Source organism: Cynocephalus volans, chromosome 6 (genome assembly GCF_027409185.1).
Source record: "Cynocephalus volans isolate mCynVol1 chromosome 6, mCynVol1.pri, whole genome shotgun sequence".
NCBI lineage: Eukaryota > Metazoa > Chordata > Mammalia > Dermoptera > Cynocephalidae > Cynocephalus > Cynocephalus volans.
Window position 1 is genome coordinate 37,733,738 of NC_084465.1, and position 20,185 is coordinate 37,753,922.

The following is a 20,185-nucleotide window of genomic DNA, read 5'->3' on the forward strand; positions in this document are numbered from 1 at the left end:
TGAGTTGAGAGGCCCAGCCTGTTAAAGTTTCGAAGGGTCCCACAGTCAGGAGACAGACAGAAAGACAAGGAGACTCCAGGTAATTTCTGTAGAAATAAAGAGGGGAGGAATGGGGTATCTTTATAATCCATAAGTAAATGCTGAAAGTAATTGCATGTTATTTTTATTATATCCTTTTCTTATTGTTTTTACTGTGCTGGCCCTCAAAATGATTAATTTGGAAAAATCTTTTAAATATTTTAAACTTTTAAATACTTTTAAATATCCTTCACAATGTTGTTCCAAAATCAACACTGATTAAAAATTCCCCATCCCTCTCCTGAGAAACAGGAAATATTGCTGCAGAGATATTTTTAATAAATGAAATTTTGTGATTCACTCTAAAGACAAGTACAGGAATATATCAATGAGTTTCAAGGGAAATTAGGATAGGAAAAGCTAGAGTTAGAATTAAAATATCAATATTTATTGTATTTGATGGAGTGATTTCTGTTACCATTCATCCTTAATTCATAGGTGTATCTTGTTAACCACCATAATTTTGACAAATGAAGACTTGAAGATAAATGGTAATTGCTACGGTTTCAGGGTCTAATTATTTTCCGCTATATGAAATTTTGCTATTGTGGTGAAACAGTTGAGCTTATTTTTTTGCCTTTAAACATTTCTCAGGGCCTTAGAACCCTTTAGATGCTACTGGGTGGGTCACCCATTCTAGCATTCACTCAGGCCTGCCCTCCCCACACAATGTCCCATGTTCCAAATTTTCATTGCTCTTTTCCCCTACCTCAATCAAAATTTATTTTCCTCTTTCTGTTTAGTATCTTGTTTCTTGGGGGCCTTGATACTTGACAAAAATTAGATTTAAATGAGTTAATATAACTTTTATTAAGCATGTACTAGTGTTATGATACAGCACTAGGATATGGAAGAATTCATTCATTTCTAAAACCTCCTGCACTTAGTATTGTACTAGACACAACAGGCACAAAGATGGATATTAGCTTGAGAGCAGCTTGCTCTCTTCAGCAGTGTGTCCCAGAAAGTGGTCCCTGAATGATCTCCAGATGGACTTCCTGGGCTGCTTATTAAAATATGCAACTGTTTAGGCTCCAGAAGGGGCTTACTCAGTGGGGATAGCTATGGAATCCACATGTTTAGAATGCTCCCATTTTTCTGCATATTAAGGCTAGGGGGAGATAATTCCTGGATTTGAGGTATTCATTGATCAGAGGGAGGTTGAAAACTGGCAGCCATAGCCAGATTAGACTTGCAGATATATTTTTTAAATTGGGAAATTTCCCACAAACATTCGATTTCTTCTTTCTCTTGAAAAATTAGAAGCTCTGATATCACCAGGTCTGTATTTCTTGACCCGATTCAAGGAATTTTTTCCCCTTTTGTTGGACAGAGCCTGCAGTCTCCTGTTGGCTCAAGTGTCTGTCATTCTTTATTGTCTTCACTTTTGGTCAGGCTTATTCAGATATCCTACATACCTGCCCTTGTAGTCATTTGATTTAATGACTCTGTGATTTAGGTTCAAGTGGATATTTACATATTTCTTAAAAACTCTACTATTGGGCCAGCCCTGTCGCTCACTCGGAGAGTGCGGTGCTGGTAGCGCCGAGGCCACGGTTCGGATCCTATATAGGGATGGCTGGTGCACTCACTGGCTGAGCGTGGTGTGGACCACACCATGCCGAGAGTTGCGATCCCCTTACCAGTCAAAAAAAAAAACTCTACTATTTTTATCTCAGTTTATCTGTGTCCGAGGTAATGTTCGGCTAGGACTTAAATCTATACACAACCTCTGAAAGGCCTTTGGAAGTGGCAGTTTAAGGGTCTGGAGCAGAGAGTAGTCAAGATATTTGGGGCAGGAGGTCATTTTCAGTCTTGTTGCTAGCATAGGCTTAGCTTAAGCTGTTGAACATGGGTAGAAGAAAACAGAGTTGAAATATTCTCATTTCTTTCTAAATCTAGCATTTCTATAGCAATTATCACCATGGTATCCTGATGTGTTCTGACAGGGGAAATTTCACTTTAAAAAAAAAAAAGTGATAATGAGGGAAAGAGAAACTCCTTGCATGCTTCAACCCCAGAGGCATTTCTTTAATGAAGAGCTCAGAAACATGTGTTTATATAGGACAGACGTTCCAATATGTTCTGACCCAACTACGGCTATTGGGTTTTCTTGATGATGAGGCTGCCAATATCCAGCTGAAAGAACCCTTGAATGAGAGGACTGGAAGGTAACTCAAGTTTACAATACTACTTTTGTAGCTCTTTATAGCATTCTGGCACTTGTATATATTAATCTCACTTAATACTCCCAAGAACCCTTTGGAGTAAGTATTGAAATAATCACTTTCATTTTATAGAGGCAAAAACCGTCTCACTGAATAACAGTGACTTGCTTCAGGTCACAGAGAAATCATGCTCAAACAGGTCTTCCAATACCAAATCCCCTGCTCTTTATACCAGTGTTTTTCTGTCTCCTTTTTCAGACTTTGTAGGCTTCTACAGAGCACGGGGATGCCATCTACATAGACCACCAGGTAAATGGTACCCCCTAAAGTTGTGCAGTGTGGGTGGTTCTAAGTCTTGCTACATGGATGGAAAATGTTTGCATGTGGGGTACACTGCAGGCATGAATAAGCCAAGGTTTGGGTAATTCATGGTGGGCTGATTATGAATATTTTTCTCAAACTCATTGAATCATATTCAAAACTGAATGAATAAGATGGTACAGCAATGACCTTGAATCTTATCATATTGAATGTTTGTGTCCTCCCAAAATTCATATATTAAAGCCCTTGCCCTCAATGTGATGGTACTTGGAGATGGAGCCTTTGGAAAGTAAATAGGGTTAGATTAGGTTGTGATGGTGTGGTAATGATGATGAGATTAGTGGCCAAAGAGGAAGATTTCTCTTTCCCTTTCTTTCTCTCTTTCTCTCTTTCCCTCTCTGCCCATGCACTGAGAAAAGGCCATATGAGGACACAGTGAGAAATTAGCCATCTGCCAGCCGGGAAGAGGGCTCTCAACAGGAACCGAATCAGCCAGCATCTTGACCTTGGACTTCCAGCCTCCAGAAATGTGAGAAATGACTTTCTCTTGTTTAAGCCACCCAGTCTAGTATTTTACTATAGCAGCCCAAACTGAGTAAGACAAATTTGATTTCATTTTAGTACTCCCATCCTCTTCCCCCAAAAGCAAACTTTAGTACTATGCCTATTACTAGGGAGAAATTGCTTTTGACAAACTTCAGGATTGCACAGAACAAGCTTGTATGTGGAAACGCATCTGAGAAGCACCGAGGCACTCCATGCTGCCTCAAGTCTGTCTGAACCTTCTTACCCTAGAGATGAGCTGGTTGATATAAAAGTCACTTGGGGGAGAGCAGAGGACAAATGAGCTCCTTCATAAGAGATGCTTATACCAATCTTTTTCAGAGGATTTATAAATTATTAGCATGCATTTTCATAGTGGATGGCAAGATACCTACACCATCAGGACTTAGACATATTTTTTAAGTCCAAGTTTCTTTCTTCTACCTTTTTTATTGAAATGAATAAGATGCATGAAATCTTATTGGGATCATATTAACTACAATGTTTTGCATTAGGAATCATGAGTTTAAACTCTTTTGGAAGACAAGCAAATGATGTAATTAAGAGAAATAAGCGAGTAAAGTAAAATAAAATCAGGCTGGTGGAGAGTCCAGCCAGCTATAGAGGTCATGCCTCGGTCTCAAAGGATTCGGTGTGAGCCCAGCGGCATCAGGTCTTCTGGATTTCTCAGAGGTTGGAAAGTTGAATTTTTATATGAAATTTTCCAATTTCAAAATGTTGGCAGTTTATGCCTTTATTAAAGAAGAAAATATTGTGTGAGTCAAACAAAACATGTCTGCTTACTGGAGTTTTTCTGTTGGCTTATATTCAGCTAGATTTGGGTTTAATGTCCTGGATCAGATCAGAGTTTGTGACTTCAGCTCTTCATAACCCCTAGTGATATTTTTTATACAATACTATGTACTATTTAATTAAAACTTATTTCCTCATTTGATAAAAAGAGGCATGCACTAAATGTAGCAATAACCAATTTAACCTTCCAATATATATGACCCATCCCAAGTTTCTCTATTAAGACTCTTGCAAGCACTATTGAGAGTTTTAAATATTTAAGTTAAAGTGGAATATTTGGTTTAAAATGAAAAATATATACAAATAGCCCTGTTAGAACTGTTGTGTAGTTCTAGAATCATTTTATTTTATTCAATAAATTATTTCTTTCTGAAACTCCTTGTATATCAGGATGATTATTAATTCTTTAATACTTATATGAAGAGCATGAAAATAGTGATGAGTCAAAACTTACTGGGAGCATACTGGGGGCTAGGCAGTGTTCTAAGTGCTTTAAAGGAGTTAACTTAATCCTCTTCACAGCCCTATAGAGACAAGAGTTGTTAGGATTGCCACTTAGTTGAAGAGATAACTGAGACATAGTATTTGCCCAATGTCACACAACTAGAAAGAGGCACTTAATCATGTAACCCTGCATTTAACTACTACTCTACACTATGGAACCTGAGTTGTGTTGTTTTATTTGGAGGATTGGGCATTTGGTGATGTTTAAACTTCCTCCTTCTTGGCAGACCCTATTTGGCCTATCAGATCTAAATTTCAATCTTTCAAAATAAATAAACAAATTTAAATATATACATATATTTTTAAACCATAAACATTTTTTTAAAACATAAACTTTTTTTTTTTTTTTTTTTTTTTTTGTCGTTTTTTCGTGACCGGCACTCAGCCAGTGAGTGCACCGGTCAGTCCTATATAGGATCCGAACCCGCGGCGGGAGCGTCGCCGCGCTCCCAGCGCAGCACTCTACCAAGTGCGCCACGGGCTCGGCCCAAAACATAAACTTTTTAAAAAATTAAAAAATAAATTATATTTTCATGTTCACTAACCTCTCACTGATAGCATTTATTTTACTTACGAATTTAGGCTACAGGCCACAATAGATCTGGCAGTACTGTGCCTGTGTCACAGTAGAAATTTCATGTATTCTAAAATTTCAATACAATTGTTGCAGAGAACTCAAAATGTCATTTAAACTCATGGAAATTTCAAAATTATATTAATTATGAGACTCGTCACTATATCTTATTATTTACTGTGCTAATAAAAAAGCACTGCTATTACTACATTGCAAATTTCTTTTTCATATGCAGAATTTTGATCACTGGATTTTATTTTATTTTATTTTTATTATTTATTATTAGCATATTCACTATTACAAAGCATGATTTTTCTTTACTCTTTATCCAACCTATCGCTCCCCAAACCCCCTCCCTACCCTCCATCTCTAGTTTCCTTAGGTTTGTTCTTTCCTTCTGAAAGTTCAACATATTGTTGTGGTTTCTTTCTTTCTTTTTTTCTTTCTTTTTTTCTTAGCACCCAGTTATGAGTGAGAACATGCAGTATTTCTCTTTCCTTGTCTGGCTTATTTAATTTAACATAATTTTTTCCAGACTCATCTATGTTGCTGCAAATGGCAGAATTTCCTTCTTTTTTATGGCAGAGAAGTATTCTATAGTGTATATATACCACATTTCCCTTATCCAGTCATCCATCAATGGACACTTAGGTTGGTTCCATAGTTTGGCTATTGTAAATAGAGCTGTGATGAACATGGGAGTGCAGGTATCCCTTCAACATGATGATTTCCATTGCTTTGGATATATACGCAGTAGTGGGAATAATGGGCAAAGGAGATGAATAGACATTTTCAAAGGAAGACATTCAGCAGGTAGAGGTACAGAAAAAAATACTCAGCATCACTAGTCATCGAGAAATGCAAATCAAAACTACACCCCAATTAGACTGGCCATTATTAAAAAGACTGGGAATAACAAATGCTGGCAAGGATGTGGGGAAAGGGAAACTCTTCTAAACTGTCTGTGGGACTGGAAATTAGCACAGCCATTAGGGAAAACAGTATGGAGATTCCTCAAATAACTACAGATAGAACTACCATATGATCCAGCAGTCCCACTACTGGGTATATATCCAAAGGAATGGAAATCGTCATATTGAATGGATTTTAATATAACTCATTTCCCTTATGACCCTACATGTTTTATTTTATGCATTTAAAACCTTTTTCTGAGAAGAAATTCATAGGCATCACCACACTGCCAAAGGGGCCCATGATACAAAATAAGAAAGTACGGTAGTAATATTTATCTCATCTATTTATTCATCTATCTTTCCATCTATCCACACATCAGTTCCATTCGATTAATTTGAATAAACATCTACTGACTGCTTGTCATGTGCTGGGCTCAGTGTCAGATATTGCAGATGTAAAGTTAATGTCCTTACAGACCCACTATTCTTCATTTGATCTTGAAGTCCAGCAAATCTGCCAAAGGTTCCAAAAACGTACTGGAATCTTCACATTCGAGATGTTTTGTCCTTTGAAACACACCCATTTAAGCATCAGCCTCTTAACTGAAGGGAACTTGAGGCCATCCTTACTGTATCCCTCCTTTTCTTCTTCCTTTCAATCCCTAACTTTTCTCTTATTTTCTGAAATCCGTGCAGGCATGCTACTCCCTAGAAATAAGAATGTTTCTATATTTTTCTTTAATTTTCTTCTTTTCACGTCAGACAGGTACTGTGACAACATAGTGCCAAGGTTTGAGTGAGGTACATCTCACGCAATAGCGTGAAAACCCACTCATCATGCTTATGATCCAAAACAATGATCCCATTTTTAAAACTGGTAATAGAATTTCTACTTCATGGTATTATATTCTATGACTGCATTGTCATCCCTTATTGCCAGCCTGGTTTTCCTGTGTGACCATAGGTGAAGTGCCCAGATTCTACCTGTCAATGGCAATTGGAGAGTCCAAGCCGGGTTCCCCCAACATTCCAAGGATGAAAATAAAGTAATATGGTCCTGGATACAATCCAATTAGGCTAGTTAATATTAAGGGCCTTTGTTATAAACACTCTCTCTAAACATAAGCACCTGCGATTTTCAGTTCCAGTCATGACAGAGTAGCTAGTATCAGGGCAATCCTACTACTGAAATGGAAAAGTGGAACAGCATATAAAAACAACTGTTAGAAGGTATTGGTGAGCCATGAATGCAGGCAGGATTTTAGAAACTATGATTCTGGAGGAAAGGTGTGTATTAGTCCGTTTTTGTGTTGCTGAGACTGGGTAACTTATAAAGAACAGAAGTTTATTTGGCTTATGATTCTGGGACAGCTGCATCTGGCACGGGCCTCAGGCTGCTTCCACTCAGGGCAGGAGGCTGCAGGCAGCTGGTGGGTGCAAGGAGATGTCATGACAAGAGGAAGCAAGAGAGAGAGAGGAGGTGCCAGTCTCCTTTCCACAACCAGCTCTCATTCCTTGGAGAGCTCACTCACACAACTCCCCTCCTCCCAGGGAAAGCATTAATCTTTTCATGAGGGATCCACTCCCATGACCCAAACACCTCCCAACACTGCCACATTGGGGATCAGATTTTAATATGAACATTGGAGGCACAAACATATCCAAACTATATCATTTCACCTCTGGCCCTCCAAAACTCGTGTACTTCTCACTTGCAAATACATTCATTCCATCTCAATAGTCTCAAAAGGCTTAGCTTGTTCCAGCACCAACTTAAAATTCTAAAATCTCCTCTGAGACTCAAGGCAAAACTCTTTCCAGCTGTGAACCTGTAAAACTCAAAAACTAATTATCTACTTCCAAGATACAATGGTGGAACAGACATTGGGTACACATTCCCATTCCAAAAGGGGGGAATAGACCCTAAACAAGTCCCAAACCCAGCAGGGCAGACATTAAATCTTAAAGCTCCAAAATAATCTCATCTGACTCCAAGTCTTGCATCCTGGGCACAGAGGGAGGAAGGGATCCCCAAAGCCTGGGAAGCCCCAATCTCCATGGCTTTGCTGGGTGCAGCCCATGTGGCCACACTCACCAGTTGGAGTCAGGTACCTGCTTTTCCAGACAGGCATTGCACATTGCCAGTGGCCCTGCCCCCATGGCTCTACTTGGCATTGCCCTGGTGGGGGCTCTCTGTGGGGACTCCAATCCCACATTTCTGCATTGCTGTAGTAGATGCACTTTTTGGTGGCTCTGCCCCTGCGGCAGGTCTCTGCCTGGGCACCCAGGCCTTTCTATACATCCTCTGAAATCTGGGTAGAGACTGCCACACCTCCACGACTCTTGCATTCTGTGAGCCTGTAGACTTAACACTATATGAACCAGATGTCACCAAGGCTTACTGCTTGTCCTCCCTGGAGCTGTGGTATGAACCACACTTGGAACTACTTGAGGCAGGGGGTAAGAGTGGCAGGAGTGCAGGGATCAGTGTCCTGAGGCAGCCCAGGGCAGCAGCTGTCCCTGAGAACAATTTGGTCCTCCTAGTCCTCTGGGTCTGGGATGGAAGAGGCTTTCTCGGAGATTTCTGAAATATCTTTGAGGACTTTTTCTCTCATTGTCTTCACTAATAGCACTAGGCTGCCTCATAGCCGTGTTAATATCTTTAGAAACCAGTCTCTCTGCTGTACCTTTGGAATCTTCTCCTGAAAACAGCCTCTCATTCTCTACCACGTGCCCAGGCAGCAAATCTTTATGCTCTGCTTCCCTTTTAATTATAAATCCTGTCTTTAGGTCATTTCTTTGCCATTAGAGCAGCCACGTAGCTGCCTGAATACTTTGCTGCTTAGAAATTTCTTTTGCCAAATATTCGTTACTCTTAAATTCACCCTTCAACAAAGCCCTAGGGCATGGACAAAATACAGCCAAGTTCTTTGCCATAATGTAGCAAGGGTGACCTTTTCTCTAATTCCCAATTTCCTTTCCATCTGAGACCTCCTCAGAATGGCCTTTACTGTCCATGTTTCTATCAGCATTCTGGTCACAACCATTCAACCAGTCTCTAAGAAGTTCTACTTCCTCCCTTGTCTTTTTGTCTTTTTGTCTTTTTCTGATCCCTCAAAGCTCCTCCAATCTCTGCCCATTACTCATTTCCAAAGCCTCTTCCCTGTATAGCAATACCCCACTCCTTGGTACCAATTTTCTATATTCGTTTTCATGTTGCTATAACAGAATACCTGAGACTGGGTAATTTATAAAGAAAAGAGGTTTATTTGGTTCAAAATTCTGGGACAGCTGCATCTGACACGGGCCTCAGGCTGCTTCTACTCGTGGTGGAAAGTGGAAGGCAGCAAACGAGTGCAAGTAGGTCACATGGCAAGAGGAAGCAAGAGAGAGAGGGGAGGTGCCAGGGTCCTTTTAACAACGAGCTCTCATGGGAACTAATCCATTCCTTAAAGAACTCACTCACCCCCCACCCCCAGGGAGGCCATTAATCTATTCATGAGGGATCCACCCCTGTGATCCAAACACCTCATGACATTGCCACATAGGGATCAGATTTCAACATGAGTTTTGGGAGGGACAAACATATTCAAACCATATCAGGTTGGGATGGATTTGGGGGCAGTTTGGGAATAAAGATGAGTTTACTGAGCTAAGAAGATGGAGGTTTTAGAGATTGCCCAAGTGTCTGGGATTTGAAGGACAAAGTCCCAGAGAGAAAGAAACTTCAGGTAAAGAGTCCAAAAAATCTGCACATAACTTCCTTTCAAATTTTAGGCCAAATTCTAAGCTGGGCATGTACAAGATAAGACTACAAGAGAGCCAGCAGAAAGCAGTAACTGGGAGGCTTAGGAGCTGAACAAAAATTTCACAAAGAGGACACAAAAAATATTAACCATACAAGAAAAAAGTTTGATAAATGGGATTGCATGAAAATTAAGAACTTCTGTTCTGATTTACAAGTTCATAAAAATATTTTCCTTCTAAAAGCTTTATTGCTTTACCTCTCTTTTTTTTATCATATATATATTTTTTTGGTGGGGTACACTGTGTTGTTTTGACACATGCATATACTGCACAATGAATCACAGTTTGATACCCATTAGTCCCCCCCCGACCCTCTCCCTCTCATGTTTAAATCTATGATTCTGTTTTTGTTTTCTTCTATAGCTCTGAAGATAATTATGTGTAGAAAATAGAACAACACAATGTGGTATCTGTATACAGAGTGCATTTACCCACTGCTGAAAGCAGGGGAGTGAGGATTCTCAGGTAGGTTCAGTTCAACTTCTCCCCTGACATCACCTCAAATTTTAAATTTTGAGAGTGGGGTTTACCACTACCATTGCAATGGGCAACTATGGCTACATTGGGTGAGGATGGAGGGCTGATCCAAGCAGAAAAGTTTCAAGCAAAGATGTCTTGTGACCCACATGGCATCAAATCGCTTGGATGGTCAATGGTCAGGAGGTGAAGGGTTAAAGCTGATAGTGAGGTTCTTAGCAGATATTGAAGGGAGGAAAAATTGGGTACAACACATCCAAACTGAAATGATTCTTTTTTGATTATTATTATTTTTATCAATACACAATGTTGTTGCTTCTCATGTCCCTTTATGGATTCCTCCCTCTCCCCCGCATCAACATCATATCTGTTCATTTGTCTTAACAAGTTCGAGGAATTGTGATTGTTGTGTCTTCTTCCCCACCCCACCCCCATTTGTTTGTGTATTTATTTATTTATTTTTAGCTCCCACATATAAGTAAGAACATGTGGCATTTCTCTTTCTGTGCCTGACTTACTTCACTTAATATAATTTTTTCTAAGCCCATCCATGTTGCTGTAAATGGTAGTATTTCACTCTTTTTTATAGCAGAGTAGTATTCCATTGGGTAGATACACCACAGTTTCCTTATCCACTCATCAGATGATGGGAGTTTGGACTGGTTCCAACTCTTGGCTATTGTAAATAGTGCTGCAGTAAACATGGGAATACAGGTATCCCTTCTACATGATGATTTTCATTCCTCTTGGTATATTCCCAGCAGTGGAAAAGCTGGGTCATATGGTAGATCTATCTGCAATTGTTTGAGGAACCTCCAAACAATTTTCCGTTAAGGCTGTACCATTTTGCAGTCCCACCAACAGTGTATGAGAGTTCCTTTTTCTCTGCAACCTTGTCAGCATTTATCATTCTCAGTCTTTTGGATATTAGCCATCCTAACTGGAGTGAGATAGTATCTCAGTGTGATTTGGATTTGCATTTCCCGGATGCTGAGTGGTGTTGACCATTTTTTCATGTGTCTGTTGGCCATCCAACGGAATTGATTCTTAACAAAGTTGTTCATGATGAAACTGATAAATAATGAGTATTAAGTGATGATGTAGTGATAAAGGGGATGTTAACTCAGAGAGTAATGGCCAGTTTGTGGCTGTCTATGTTTTACTATAACAAAGAGATATTTATGGTTTTGCTAGAATAAAACATTTTCAGTATATAAATGTTTCTTTGATTGCCAAAATAAAATATCTTAGACTGCTCAAACCTTAATGTTTATTTGTCAGGAGTATTTTTTCTTATTATTCTACAAGTGACTTCACCTTCCCCAGAATGAAAATAGCAACACTAATGCATTTCTTTCTTTCAGTTCTTGAATCAAGAACTGAAATAAATTAAGCTTTCACGTCTAGCCATGACATTGTTTTATAAAATATTATGAATGAAGTTATATCTTGTATTTATTTGTTAATTGAATAAATCCTACTCTATATATTTATATTATTTATCTTCAAATAATATCATCACATATCTAGGTGATTTTAAATAAGTCTAACTAATGTGAATTAATCAAAAAATGTTTTGATTGGAAAAAACAAAAACAAAAACAAAAACAAAAACTATTGGCATCAAGTGAGATTTGGGACAACATAAGGTGAAATTCATGTCTCAAATATTCCAAAGGTATTTGAAGCTCCATAAACTTGGTATACAGCAAATGGTTATGACTATCTGGGGAATGTTGATGTATCGATTTATTTCACAGTTTTACATGGGAGAGGTATACACATTTATGGCTTCTTCCTGCTCTTTGTATCCTGAGTCAATCATTACTGAGTCGATCATAAATGCCATATGCATATTTATTAAAATTGAAAGGCATCCTCTTTAGTTTTCTTCTTAATTCCTCAAATACTGTGTTTCCTTTTGTATTGAACAATACCTACCCCACACTGAAAGGAAAATCTCAGCTTTAATTTTATAGCTGGCTCTACACTCCTAATCAGAGGATAAAAGGCTCTGATCTCACAACCTATTTATATAGTTTTTAAACTTTCTAAGAAAAATAAAGCTCTGCTATAATTAATGCCTAATGGTATAAACACCTCTGCTTTAGTGGTTGCCTAGTAACTACATACTGCAGGCTTGTGGGGTTTCTAAAGAGACTGATAAAAACCAGAAATATTCAGATCCATTTCCAATTCAGGTACATGAGGGGCAGCAGTAGGCCAGATTCTTTTGTTAAAATTGTTTTTCCATAATGGTTTTGCACTAAAATATCCTTCTGCATTAAAACTTACTCTTGCAAATGACTTCTGCAGATAAGAGTCCAAACCAGCAAGTAATGATTTAAAATTTAAAAAACATTTGATAGAACTGAACCAACACTACTTCATTGTTCTATATTATCCCCAGTGTCTGTTCTTAGAGAGACTGGACTGGGGAATAATGTTTTTATGGTACCTTTAACCCTTCAGTAAAATCTTATATTCGGACATCATTTTAGCAATTGAGTGACCAGATACAGTTCCCACTTAAAGGTGTTATTAAAAGAAGCTGGGAGTGATTATAATGATTATTTATGTTTAGCTTTGGCAGATTTACATAGCAGATTTAATTTCCTAATTATGTTTTGCTTTAGCTTAGGTAAAATTAGCTCACATTCCCTTGGCACACACCAACTGCAGTTGGTGGAGGAGGCCTTCCAAAACCATAGGTTGTTGACAAGAGTGGCTAACTAGATTAGAATTAAATTTACTGAGTAAAATCCACAAAGAGCCTAAAGTACATGTAGATAATGACAAGTTGACAGTGAGGGAATGTAGTTAGGTCATATGAAAACTTGTTTCTGGCAATGTCTTGGTTTCAATAACATGTGATAGATACAGGGCATCCAGAGCCCATCTGCACTCTTTGCTACAGAGTTCCTGATGTCAAGATTTGGCACTTCTTAGGTTGGTTGCCACAGTGTAGACAGGGATGAGCGTGGTCTGGAATATTTAAATTGTATAACTATAGCCTTGTGGATACAGTCAGAAATGATTTGCTACTCAGTAATTTTGTCATTTGGCAATACTAAGACATGATAACATATTGGGTTCCTCTTTGGAATTAACATAAATGTTGTCATTTGACTGAAATAAAGAATTCTCTTATCCCATGATGGAAACAGTTTTAGGATATGTGTATGTTCTTTATCTTTCACATGGACGGAAGGCATCCTGTTGCATCATTATGTATAACTCTCTGGGTTTTTGGTCTAGTGGGTTGGACAATGTAGCTGGTGAGGCCAAGGGCATGGTTTAATCAGAAAACCACTTGGCTCCGTGACCACTGTCTGCATTCCGCGCTTCCACAACTCATTTTGCTGGTCTTAGAAGAGACCCTTGAAGACACAAACACCTCTGTTCCAGGGCTTGGAAAATAATTAGTCTCAAATTCTTCTGTCACTTGGTCATCAACATCATCATTATGTTCAAAGAAGAAAACAATGTAAATAATAGTTTTCTCCATTTGCAGTATATTCAATATCTCTCTTTCCATTTTAATGCTGAAAGGAATTTCCTGATTGAGTCATTATTCATTTTTGTTATAGGGATTTCTTTTCTTCCTGCTTATACTTCTCTTTTCTTTTACCTTGCCTTTCAGAAATTTTCACTCTAGCCCTGAGATGTCTTTTATTATTATTATTTAGCTGTTTGATGAAGCTCAAAGGATTTAATTTCTGGAGCCATCAAATCACTACCCTTTCAGATCTATTTGGTTTGACTGTAATAGAGCCTGTCTTTGTGCAAAGAAAGTCTTTCAGAAAGAGTTAATTTGCAATTGCAACAGAGGCTAATTCTCAGGAGAGAATTTAAACCAGCGAGTGTCCTCTTGGTGGAGAAGCAGCAGCCCCTGGCCACACCATTGGTGATGGAGTTAACTCCTAGTATGCTACTCCTGTGCTGTAGGCTGGAGGCTCAGCCAACCCTCAGCAGTGGAAGGTTTAAGGTGGAAACAAAATACTGCCAATTCTCCTTCCCAAGTCCTGGATTTTGGTGGTTAGAAAATGTGCTGTCCTGTGACTTTCATACCTGTTTTCCTTTCACAAAAACAAGAAAGGGAGGTGAGAAGGAAGAAAACCACCTAGGGATTGGTTCCTTTGTGACATGATTCTGCTTTAATTGTTTTTAGGCTAATACAAGCTATTTCTTCCCATTGATGATTTTTTAAAAAATTGAACTGTATGTATAAAATAAAAGGGATTTGCTTCCCAGATACAGTGGCATTTCACATTTTTAATTCTTAACCCCTAACTGAAGTTTATTATTTTGTTTTATTTTTCCAGACATGAACCAGTTAGTTTTTTGAGTAGTAATTCAACATCAGCATCAAGAAAATTGATTGCCTTGTATGTGTGAAAATGCATTTTAAAAAGAACAAGAAATACTCTTGTTTCCAATTTAAAATTTTTACTATCAGTACGACATTTAACTATTACTGTCAAATGCTTTTCTATATATTCTAATATTGAGCAATTTCAGAGAGAATATTTGATAAAAGAAAGTAATGTAATGAACAGGAATGGAAACCAAAGGGCTAAGAGAGGGAGTAGCTGTCCGACTAAAGTTAAAGAAAATAAATAAATGAGCATCTTTACTCACAGGATAACCTGGAAGTGATTTCTAAGCCTCTGGCCCTTAAGCCGAGTTCTAGGTAAATATTCTTTCTTAACCTCTCTTCTGGAAGGACCTTTTAACAGTTTACTGATCTTTTCAGGGTCTTTGCAGAAAAGATTTTTTCTGCCCCGGTTTGTGTCATATTTGGATCCAATTTAGACAGAGGAGCAATTAAAGTGTCAAAACCCTTCATTAGGAGTCTACCATTAAAAAGAAGAAAAAAGCTTTGATCTGTAACCCTTGGACTGAACATTCCAGTCATTCATCTTCCAGAATTTCAAGTACAGGATTTGGTTGTGGTTTGATTTCACTTCTTTGAGACACAGCTTGAATGCCTCAATTTGATTTTGTGCTTTCAACACATTTTTAGGGATCTGGTGATTTGGGAAGGGCTGTACCATATGGTCTTGATAAGGTGATAGATTTTCACAATCCGAGAATTGGCAGGAAAGCGTAGGAACTGAATTAAATGTGGGAAGGGAAAAATAAGTGTTTAGGTATAACTCTTTCATCTAATGAAAAATCTTCTGAGACATGCACTGCCCATAAAATCGATTTTTACAAAGGTTTTGTGTGTGTGTTTATGTGTATGTCCACATGTCCTCACACGCAGAGGAGGAATTCTGTTAAATTCTCTCAAAAGTAGAGGACTTCCTTTTAAAAGCTATTGCACTGAACACTTCTTGCTTAGTCCTTCAGAAGAGACCTCAGACTTGGGGTCAAAGAACAAAAAAAGGACCTGCTCCATTTTCCTTGAAAAGGAGATGGTATAGAAAGGTAGGACCTGAGGGGCCGGGGAACGTGCTTAAAAGATGACAGGACACACCGTTTTCATCTGGGAGTCGATAGTTTTTGGAGGACTAGCGTCAAGGACAGAATGAAACAAGGACAGGTGTATATATACCGGGAGGGTAAAAACGCCCTGGAGGCAATGAAATTTAAGAAAAAGAAATGTGAGCAGAAGAAGGGGGTGCCTCATGCGATTTCTTGCGGGGGATAGAGGGGTCTGAAGCAGAGGGTTTCCCGGAGGCCCGGCAGGTCATCGGGTCCGTGCACAGCCGGCTCAGCGGGGCCCCGGGCGGGCTCGTGCGCCCATTGCCCAGACCTCGCCCGGCCGGGTGCTCGCTGCCGGCGGGGCGGGGCGGGGCGGGGCGGGGCGGGCGGCTGCGGCCCGGCGCGCGGCGGGTTAAGCGGCGCGGGCGGCGGCGAGGGGCGGAGGGAGCGCGCGGCGGCCCGCTCCGAGCGCCGCGTGCCCGGACAGCCGCGGGTTAAGCGCCGCCCGCGCCGAGAGGGCTGATCGCGGAGCCGCCGCGCCGAGCTCGCATTCGGATCCGCCGGAGCAGGAAGATGGCGACGGACGGCGCGAGCTGCGAGCCCGACTTGCCCCGCGCCCCCGAGGACGCGGCGGGCGCCACGGCGGAGGCGGCGGTAACCGAGTTCCCGGGGCGGGCGCGGGCCGGGGCGGGCGCGCGCCCCCGGGGAGGCTCCGTCAGCCCGGGCCCCTCGGCGTGCCCCTTCCTCGGGGTGCCAGCACGACCGGAGGCCGCTCGCGGTGGGGCGAGGCGGCCGGCCAGGCTGGGGATCCCTCCCGTGCTTCCCAAACCGCCCGGGAAGCCACCTGGGCCGCCTGGATCTCGGGGCCCCCCGCGTGCGCCCGCGGCCACCCCTACGCCCACTCCCTCCGCCGCGGCCGGTTTGGGCCGGGTTGAGGGCTGGGGTGTATTTCCTGGCGAGTCTGACCCCCCATTGTTCGCCTCTCGCTGCGCGCGTGGTGGGAACGCGTGTCTCGGGGGTGCCTGGCACCTCTCCGCGGACCCGGCAGAGCAGCCAGGGGAAGCGGGCCGCTGCCGAGCAGGTGTGGGGATGCCCATTGTGCGTGTCTGCTCGTGTGCCTGTGCGAGGCCCCTTGGGAGAGGCCCTGTGCCCCAGCTTTGGAAGCTGCTACCGCCGGGCGCCGGCGCTTTGGGTCCTGGTGGCCTGCTGCCCCATCACTTGGTGGTGGTGCCCTGGGGGTGGGGGCCGGGAAGGGGTCGCTCTTCCCGAGGCGATGCCCGGCCGAGGTGGAGATTGTGCACCTGGTTTCAAGACATTGTTCTGCGCTGGGGTCTGAGACTCGAATGCGCCTCCATCCACAGCTGGTCCTCACTTTCACCCCCTGGTTAGCCCCGTGCACAGACTCCCTGGTGGGTTCTAGTCCCTACCTTGGGGGAGGCCTGGACCCACATCTCCTGGGTCCAGAAAGCGTTCTGAGGGTTTGGGAGGCAGCTCAGCAGGAGCTGCAAGGATCTGCAGCGAAAGGCAGGTGTGGGAGCGCCTCCCACTCTTGGCCGGATCCGGCTGCTCCCGCTGAAGACTCGGGGTGGGATGGCGTGAGCGGGGCGTCGATGCCCCTCCGTTCCTCCCACTACCTGAGCCGAGTTCGTGCAAGAGCGGCGGAGGGCAAGGCTGGGCGTAAACAGCTAGGGTTGCTTTAACTTCCTCCCGCCTCTGGAGGTAGGGCCTTCTGCAGAGGGAGTGGAGAGATGTGGAGGAAGGTACCGGGGGGGGGGGGGGGGGGGGGGGGCGGTGAGAGGAGCTGAGCCTGGGAAGAAAGGAGAAAGCGGCGGGCAGGAGGACTGCTGATTTCCAGTTGTGAAACTGGCAAGTCTCGAGTGGAAACTTTTGGGAAATTGAGTTTTCATTCCTTGTCTGGAAAATAAGAACTTAAGATTTCAAATGAAACCTGCCCACGTGTGAGTCAGTTCCCCTCTGTGAAGTAGGATGAAAGCTATTAAGACAACAAGCCTCTCTGGGAAGTTGAAATGATTGGATGCCCTTGAGATTGTAAGGGAAAGGGACTGAGAGGGAAAAGAAAGTGTGTGTGTGTGTGTGTGTGTGTGTGTGTGTGTGTGTGTGTGTGTGTGTGTGTGTGTGTGTGTGTGTGTGTGTGTGTGTGTGTGTGTGTGTGTGTGTGTGTGAAAGGGACTGAGAAGGAAAAGAAAATGTGTGTGTGTGTGTGTGTGTGTGTAAGGGAAAGGGACTGAGAAGGAAAAGAAAAGTGTGTGTGTGTGTGTGTGTGTGTGTGTGTGTGTGTGTGTGAAAGGGACTGAGAAGGAAAAGAAAATGTGTGTGTGTGTGTGTGTGTGTGTAAGGGAAAGGGACTGAGAAGGAAAAGAAAAGTGTGTGTGTGTGTGTGTGTGTGTGTGTGTGTGTGTGTGTGTGTGTGTGTGTGTGTGTGTGTGTGTGTGTGTGTGTGTGTGTGTGTGTGTGTGTGTGTGTGTGTAAGGGAAAGGGACTGAGAAGGAAAAGAAAAGGATGTGTGTGTGTGTGTTTCTTCTTCCCCAGGAAGGTTAAATTTGTTTGTTTAATCTGCTTAGAACAGGTTTCTTTCTACTGCCCTCAATAGTTTAACCACGAGACAATTAAACCAAACACAAACATCAATTTATGGTCTGCAGCTGATATATCGTTTTATTCGGTTAGATTGTAAACAAAACCTTGGTGGCCAGACAGATTTTTGCGTTAACAAGGTCAGTGCTCCCTCTCTGCTGTTTAAAATTTTCAAGAGTCTGATTTTCACTGCTGATAATTGGGGATTTGGTAATTTCACCCTTGTTAATGGGAATAGCCATGGGAAATCCGTGAACGTGAACCTCCTTTGTTATTTCCATAGAATCTTTTAGGGTTACAAAATACAATAAAGATTCTTAATCTAACAGTTAAAAAAAAAACTTTACTTTTTAAGTAAAATTTTGGTGATAGCTTCTCATGCAGTAAAGTGGGCATTTTATTTTACTTTTCCAAATAGTTTTGATTTAATAAGGCTTGATCCTTATTAAGCCACTTGACCTATAGACTAAATTTAATTTTTGAATTAAAGTAAAGCTAGATAGATGAGTGATATGTCATTAAACTGCTCCTTTTAAAAAGCAAGGCATTTTTATGCATTTTGTGTTCTTGTCAACTGTGGACTTAAACTTTATTTTTATGTTAGTGAGCAATTCTATATTGCATTTTAGAGATTTATTTAATTTCAAATTGGTTTACATATTGTACATTTTTATATATATATACATTTGGCAGTAATGAGCCAATGGAAGCTCCAATGCAGTAGGCTGTTTTTGAAAGTCAATGTTTTCACTAAGTTTTGACTATTTAGATTGTTGCTTAGAAACAAGTTTAATTTATAGTTTTCAGTTTAATATTATTTTCAATGGAGTGTTTTAAATTTAGTTCGTGATTCTTGTTCTTAGCTGTTTAAATCCTGAAAGCATCCCAAGTGTAAAGCTGGGTAACAGCTACATTATTCAACAGAATCGTATTAGTAGTCTTTGCTGTGAACCATGCTGGGAGACCTGGGTTATTTTCAGTGCCTCAGCCAAATGTGATGACTTTTATAGGCCATATTGCTATTTCTATCCTGAAAAATAACTCCTAATGGATAAGGCAGTCTGGAAAACAGAATCTTCCTGCTTTTTATTGTCACCAAAAAATTTAGGAGTGAAAGGAAAGTGATCTTTTTAGAGCTGTTTGGGAAGCCAACCAACATTCTTGTTATTTAGGGATTTTTCTGGAGCAACTAATATGCAAGAAGGTAGGTATAAATTTTGTTGTCATGGTGACAGTGTCAAGGAAAAACTTGGACAATGGTTTTTGTTAAAAATGCACAACAGTGATGTTAAACAAATGAACAGCTGGCACCTTGAAATTTTTGTTTTCCAGGTGAGAGTATTGAATGTAAATGCAATGAAAAGAACCTTCTTAGCCAATTTTACTAAGCTTTTTTTTTTTTTTTAACTATAGTTATGTGGCAGCTGTAGAATATTGAAAGTTTCACAGCATAATTTTTAAGTAGGAAATAAAGTAGCTTTAACAAACATTACCATTACTGAGATAGAGGCATCCTGAGTAATGTCTTTGCCCTAAAGTAACACATACCAGTGATAGAAACTGACATGCACCAAGGAATCAAATCAGAGATGATGGTGTTATACATTAGGAGTTTTGGGAGGAAGAGTCATGAAGAGGGTCCCTAGTGAAAGGATCTAGAAATGTTTCATGGAAGGATGACTTTTGAGCTGGGCCTTGAGGTATAAGGACCTGGAGAGACTGCAGGAAGTATTGTACTAGTGTGGCTTGAGAGGTGGCACATGTGAAGGGCTTTCAAAGGTGAGGTTCAACTTTCAGTCTCAGCAACGTGCTTTAGAAAAATAGCTTAGCAGTTGAGGAAATTGACTGGAATATTCCCCAAAGATTAAACTATAACAGTTTTCAGTGTGATGCTTTTCACTCTTTACTTTTTTTATTCTTCTTAAATAATAGGTTGCATATTTCTGCTTGCATCTGGTTTT

The 20,185-nt window shown here is 41.0% G+C and overlaps 1 protein-coding gene and 1 non-coding gene across 2 annotated transcripts in view; one reads left to right on the forward strand and one right to left on the reverse strand.

The window, feature by feature from the left end:
- Positions 1-6,671: 6,671 nt before the first annotated feature.
- On the reverse strand, positions 6,672-6,776 carry LOC134381417 (small nucleolar RNA U13). The gene has a single exon (XR_010024005.1). It is a non-coding gene; the product is annotated as a small nucleolar RNA U13 (small nucleolar RNA).
- Positions 6,777-16,188: 9,412 nt separating this feature from the next.
- The window catches only part of CTTNBP2 (cortactin binding protein 2), a 176,696-nt gene continuing 172,699 nt past the window's right edge, over positions 16,189-20,185 (forward strand). Inside the window, exon 1 of the mRNA XM_063098875.1 lies at positions 16,189-16,283. Within this exon, the coding sequence (XP_062954945.1) occupies positions 16,203-16,283 (81 nt within the window). The 5' untranslated portion in view covers positions 16,189-16,202. The remainder of the gene's footprint in view (positions 16,284-20,185) is intronic.